This window comes from Cervus elaphus, chromosome 31 (genome assembly GCF_910594005.1).
Source record: "Cervus elaphus chromosome 31, mCerEla1.1, whole genome shotgun sequence".
In the NCBI taxonomy this organism is placed as follows: domain Eukaryota; kingdom Metazoa; phylum Chordata; class Mammalia; order Artiodactyla; family Cervidae; genus Cervus; species Cervus elaphus.
In genome coordinates, this window is record NC_057845.1 from 41,460,798 (window position 1) to 41,467,559 (window position 6,762).

The 6,762-nt window shown below is 36.2% G+C and overlaps 1 protein-coding gene across 1 annotated transcript; it reads left to right on the top strand.

The window, feature by feature from the left end:
• The first annotated feature begins 2,467 nt into the window (after positions 1 to 2,467).
• Positions 2,468 to 3,388, top strand: LOC122687420 (olfactory receptor 5AC1-like). Its single transcript, XM_043892914.1, has one exon. It carries the CDS (start codon positions 2,468 to 2,470, stop codon positions 3,386 to 3,388), a length of 921 nt encoding a protein of 306 aa, XP_043748849.1.
• Positions 3,389 to 6,762: the final 3,374 nt, after the last annotated feature.

Sequence of the window (6,762 nt, forward strand, 5' to 3'; positions counted from 1 at the left end):
TCAGAACTGAATTTTTCACAAACTCTATATTCCTTAAATTTTCCACATGGTGTCCTCTCTTTGAATTATAAAGTAGGCACTCGGAGAAAATATTTCAGGCCAGCAGAGACTTGACAGTGAAATCTTCAACAACGTTGTACAGGATTGGTGACTAGGTTATAGAAATAAAAATCTGCTTTGGAATGACTCTCACTTAGCTGGACATATCATGAAAGCAGGGAGCTGTGAATCCAACAATTCTGAGTACTCCCTTGCAGGGTTATGTTCTTAGATCAGCTGTTTCTAAATGGCCATACTCTCCTTTTTATAAACCAGGCAGGGACTTGGATATACAAAACAACTTTTATGTTTAGAATTCTGCACAATTTTTCATTGATGAAATGCATTGTGATGATGTGGACCTAGGTTTACCCCCTGGGTTTCCACAGGATCTAGCCTTCTTACATGCTTCCCAGGATCACTTGCTTCACAGATATCTTAAAATTTTTTTTTATTTGGAGAATATTTGCTTTACAATATTATAGTGGTTTCTGCCATATATCAGCATGAATCAGCTATAGCATACATATATCACCTCCCTCGTGAGCTTCCCCCTCATCCTGTCCCCGTCCTATCCCTCTAGATTTTCAGAGCCCCAGGCTGAGCTCCCTATGTTATACAACAACTTCTCACTGCCTATCCATTTTACACATGATAATGTGTACATTTCAGTGCTGCTCTCTCAATTCATCCCCCCCTTTCTTCTCCCCCACTGTGTCTGCAAGGCTGCTCACTACGTCTGTGACTGTCTTTCTGCTCTGCCATTAAGTTCATCAGTACCATTTTTCTAGATTCCATTATATGCATTAATATAGGTTTGTTTTCCTCTTTCTGACTTATTTCACTCTATAAGTACAGGCTGTGTAACAGCCTATATGTAACACTCTGTATAACAGGTTCTAAGTTCATCCACCTCAGTTCAACTGTCTCAGATTTGTTCCTTTTTATGGCTGAGTAATATTCCATTGTGTACATGTACCACATCTTCTTTACCATCATCTGTCAATGGACAGCTAGATAGCTTCCATGTCATGGCTATTGTAAATAGTGCTGTAATGAACATTGGGGTACATGTGTCTTTTTAAATTATGGTTTTCTCAGGGTGTATGCCCAGTAGTGGGATTGCTAGATCACATGGTAGTTTTACTCCTAGATATTTAAGGAATCTCCACACTGTTCTCCTTGGTGTCTGTATCAATTTAATTCCCACCACAGATATCTTTATATTAGTTATTTCCTATCAATGTAGTTCATCTTTTTCATTATTTGATTTGGATATAAACAACCATTTTTTTAAAAAAACTATTTTTTACTAATTTTTACTATTTAAATTGAAACAGCTCCAAAACAGTGGCTAATCTTTTTGACTGCTGTGTCTTTTGCAAGATTTTAGTCCACTCTGATTTTGAAAGTCCCAGTTCTAATTTCAAACATAGTAGGAAAAAGATGCTACAATTTTTTAGTATTATGTGCCTTTGATATATCTAAAACATTCCTGGTTAATTGAATGATAATTGGTTACTTGACATGTTTAACAACATCTCTTAGATCTTCCCCAAATCTGCAGATGAACTGGTTGGTGTCAGTTATTTTTCTTCTTAAAAGAGGGGTTATTTTAGCATCTCATTATAACACCTGAGTTAGAGGTTCTATATTTGACTGAGCCAGGATTAACAGTGTTCTATCATAGGACATCAAACAAAAAATGTTTGATGACAAAATGAATGATTATGATCATAAATGAGAGTTTGTTGGATAAAATTATTAAATAACAAGAATCTATTTGAAATTTGGAGTGTTTTTCATGAATGTAAAATCAAGAGTCTATTAGGAATATGGGGTAAGTTGTTGTATATAATCAAACAACGTAATGATAACGGATAGAAATCAGCAGAAACGGGATTTTAACTTATTGTCTTCTTACTCTACTCATGTCTTAGAGAGACTATTTATCAGTAATATAAAGGTATAGTCTATTTCTTGGTTCAATAGAAAATATATGAAAGAGTTTCTATGAAACAGTGAACCAGAGTCTCACTTTTAGAGATTTTAATATAAAATGCAGTATGCATTTTTTACTCAATTCTGTAAAAACTTTCAGAGTTAATACAATACATTCAGTTTTAAGGTATTTATGAGTGACAAGATATGGACTAAGTTAACTGGCAGACATCTAGAACCTCCTCCATAACCCTTTAAGTAATTATATATGTATGTATATATACATATATATACACTGACTTCTGAAAATCATTTATAATATTTATAATATACCTATAATACTCTTCAGTGTGCTTTACAAAAGGGAGACTCTGTACCTTCAGTTAGGGTATCTGACACAGATAAATAAGATATTACCATCCAATATGTTGTCGTGACCCTTATTTTTCATTTCAATTCTCCATTGCAGTGATCAGCCTGAGTAAATATGATGGGGGCAAACAAGACTCTGGTGACGGGGTTTGTTCTCACAGGACTCACAGATCTCCCAGGGCTGCAGGTCCCCCTGTTCCTAGTGTTCCTGATCATCTACCTCACCACCATGGTGGGCAACCTTGGACTGATTTTTCTCATCTGGAAGGACCCCCATCTTCACACCCCCATGTACTCATTCCTGGGCAGCTTGGCCTTTGCAGATGCTTGCTCTTCATCTTCTGTGACTCCCAAGATGCTTATGAATTTTTTATCTAAGGATCACATATCCCTCATTGAATGCATCACCCAATTTTATACTTTTGCTTTCAGTGCCACCACAGAATGTTTCCTCCTGGTGGTGATGGCCTATGACCGCTATGCAGCCATATGCAGCCCCTTGCTTTACCCAGTGGTGATGTCCAACAGACTCTGCACTTGGTTGATAAGTGCATCATATGCGATTGGTTTTCTGCATCCTATGATACATGTAGGATTATTATTTAGATTAACTTTCTGCAGGTCCAACATAATACATCATTTCTACTGTGAAATCTTGCCACTTTTTACAATTTCTTGCACTGATCCATCTATTAATGCTTTGGTGCTTTTTATTTCTGCCTCTTTTATACAAGCTTCTACTTTTATGAGCATCATGGTCTCTTATGCCTGTGTCCTCTTTGCCATCCTGAAAAAGAAGTCTGAAAAGGGCAGGAGCAAAGCCTTCTCCACGTGCAGCGCCCACCTTCTCTCTGTTTCCTTGTTCTATGGTACTCTCTTCTTCATGTATGTGCGTCCTGGGTCTGGCCCTGATCAGTATCAGGATAAAATGTATTCACTGTTCTACACGATTATAATTCCCCTGCTAAACCCCTTTATTTATAGCCTAAGAAACAAAGAAGTTTTACTTGCATGTAGAAAACTGATAAAGAAATAAATATTTTTCAGGAAATCTTTCATTTTCTTTACATTTTACTCCTTTTAAATAAAGTGTAATGACTGTCTCTGGGTTTTCATATAGTAGGGACTTCATGAATAGCTGTTTAATGAATGAATAATAATATTTAGTCTAGATATGCTTGTCTTAGTTATAAGTTAATGTGATCATCAAAATAATGAATAGAGTAAGAACAATCATCACTGACTTTTTTGTTGTTTTAATTGTCAAGGATGAAGACGAAAAATGAATCCCCAAATTGCTAAATCTTTGCAATATGAACTCTTGTGTTTCCAGATACACATATTTAAAGCTCTTCTGAACTTATATTTTTTTAGAGGAAGATTCAGTCTGTGTAATACTCTGTTGAAAAGGTACTCATGCCCTCCAAAATAATTCTTGGGCAAGTAGCTTTTCAAAACCTTATCTTTAGTGGCTACTTATAAACGAGCCAAACATGACCATCAAATTAATATTGTTATACTAAATATAACAACATACATTCCTTCTTAGGGCTTTGAAATGAATATTTCTAGATTTAAAAGTATTTTGAAACAACATATCTGTGTTGCATTCATTGAAAGATTAATTTAGCAAATAGTTGTTAATACAATGGACTTTCTGGCAATACAATAAAATGTTGAGTCTTTAAAATGTTTTCCTTTTCAGTTTAGTAAGTAGTCTTACTGAGTACCTTGTTCCCAGCATGCAAATAACAATTGAATACATTTTCTCACCCCAGAATTGACAACAACCTGATATAGCAGGTGCTTTTGTTCAACTCATAATTATTTAACTTAAATTAAATTTTTCTTACAAGAGCTTTGTATGCTTTATGTTAATTAATCTTGACAAAGGAGGCGAAAGTATACAACAGAGAAAGGACAGTCCCTTCAAGAAGCAGTGTTGAGAAAGCAGGACAGTTATATGTAAATCATGAAATTAGAACAGGCTCTCATACCATTTACAAAAATTAACTAAAAATGATTTAAATACCTAAATATAAGACACAAGACTGTAAGATTCCTAGAAGAGAACATAGGCAAAACCTTCTCTGACATAAATCAGTCTCCCAATGCAATAGAAAGTAAAGTAAAAATACACAAATAGGACTTGATTAAACTTTAAAGCTTTTGCACTGCAACAGAAACCATCAAGAAAATGAAATGACAATCTACAGAATGGGAGAAAATATTTGTGAATGACACAAGGGGTTAAAATAAAAAATGTACAAACAGCTCATGCAATTCAATATTAAAACAATAATCCAATCAAAAATAGGCAAAACTCCTGAATAGACATTTCTCCAAAGAAAACACCCAGGCCAACAGGCACGTGAACAGATACACAATATCACTAATCATAAGAGAAATGTAAATGAAAACCATAGGGGATATCACCTCACACAGGTCAGAAGCTATCATCAAAAAGTCTACAAATAGCAAATATTAGACAGGATGCAGAGAAAAGAAATCCCTTGAATACTGTAAATTAGGGAATGTAAATTTGCGCAACCATTATGAAAAACAGTATGAGGTTTCCTTATAGAACTAAAGTAGAGGTACTTTATCATCCAGCAACCCTGCTCCTGGGTATATACGTCCAAAAGATAAAAACTAACTAGAAAAGACAGATGCATCCCAATGTTTATAGCAGCATTATCTGCAATAGCCAAGACATGGAAACAACAACCCAAGTGCCCTTCAGTATATGATTGGCTTAAGAAAATCTTTATATGTAGATATTAATTAGTCATAAAAAAGAATGAAATATTTCCATTTGCAGCAACATGAGTGGACCTAGAGAACATTATACTATAGACAGAGAGGGACAAATATTACATATCAATTATATGTGGAATCTAAAACATAATACAGATGATATTTACGCATGCATTAGTCGCTCGGTTATGTCCAACTCTTTGCGACTCTATGGACTGTAGCCCACCAGGCTCCTTTATCCATGGAATTCTCCAGGCAAGAATACTAGAGTGAGTTGCCAATCCCTTCTCCAGGGGATCTTTCCGACCCAGGGATCGAACCCAGGTCTCCCACATTGCAGGCAGATTCTTTAACATCTGAGCCACCAGGGAAGCCCTATTTGCTCAGTCATGTTCAACTCTTTGCCACATAGACTGTAGCCCACCAGGCTCCTTTGTCTTTGGAATCCTCCAGGCAAGAATAGTGGAGTAGGTAGCCATTCCCTACAGGGGATCTTCTCGACCCAGGGATCGAACCTGAGTTTCCTGTACTGCAGGCAGATTCTTTACCATCTGAGCCACCATGGAAGCCCAGTACAAATGAATCTGTGTACAAAACAGAAACAGATTCATGGACATAAAAAATCTATTTATGGTTACCAGATAGAGAAAGTAAAGGGGGAAGAGGAAAATTAGAGGTATGGAATTCCCTTCTCCAGGGGATCTTCCAGACCCAGGGATCAAGCCCAGGTCTCTTGCATTGCCTGCAGATTCTTTGCCATCTGAACCACAACGGAAGCCTAGATACAAACTACTACACATTAAATAGATACACAGATACACAGAGGATTTACTGTGTAGCACTGGGAACTAACTGTATTCAATATCTTCTAGTAATTTATAATGGAAAATAATCAGTAAAAATAATTGAGTCAATCTGCTGTACACCTATAATGTAAATCAAATATACTTCAATAAAAGAAAAATCCTAGTCCTGGGTTTCACTATTACAAAATAAATCTAACACTATAGAAAATTTCCTCCACGCTCATAGGTGGTATCTTTGGAGGTGATTTTCAAATTATTGCTATGCTAACGGGCAGGAACATCTTTTGGCGTGAAAAGGCGTGAATAAACCATAATTTAGATAGAATGGCAGTTTCCCCTTTCCTGAGGCCACCTCATGCAAGATTTCCACATCCTAAATGTTTGTCAGAGGAAATCTTAGCAACTTGAGAGGGTTGTTGCATAAATATATACATTTATTTCTGGTGATTCTATGATTTAACATGTTTTAAATAATTCAATTCATGCAGGTATTCAAAGCACCTCAGATAAACACAGTGTTAGACTACGGTGTCCTCTAGCATTTAAAGGGTTTGCAATTGCCTGTGGCCTTCTTTAGAACAGACTTTCTCAGAACAAGCAGTTCAACTAGTCCTTTAGGGGCTTCCCCATGCAAATGGTGGGGTCTGCAGCTTCATTCAATGGAAAAGTTTGCATCTCAGAGCAGTGTATCAGGCATTTTTGGTGTAACTAGTGTGATTCTCAGAAACTCAAAGGCAGCAATGGTGATGATCCTCAATAAATCCTTATTTGTTTTACTATCCTAATCTTTGCAAAAACTGTATAGGGCATAGCTGATAATGGTAGAAACCAGAAACAACCCTGTAGA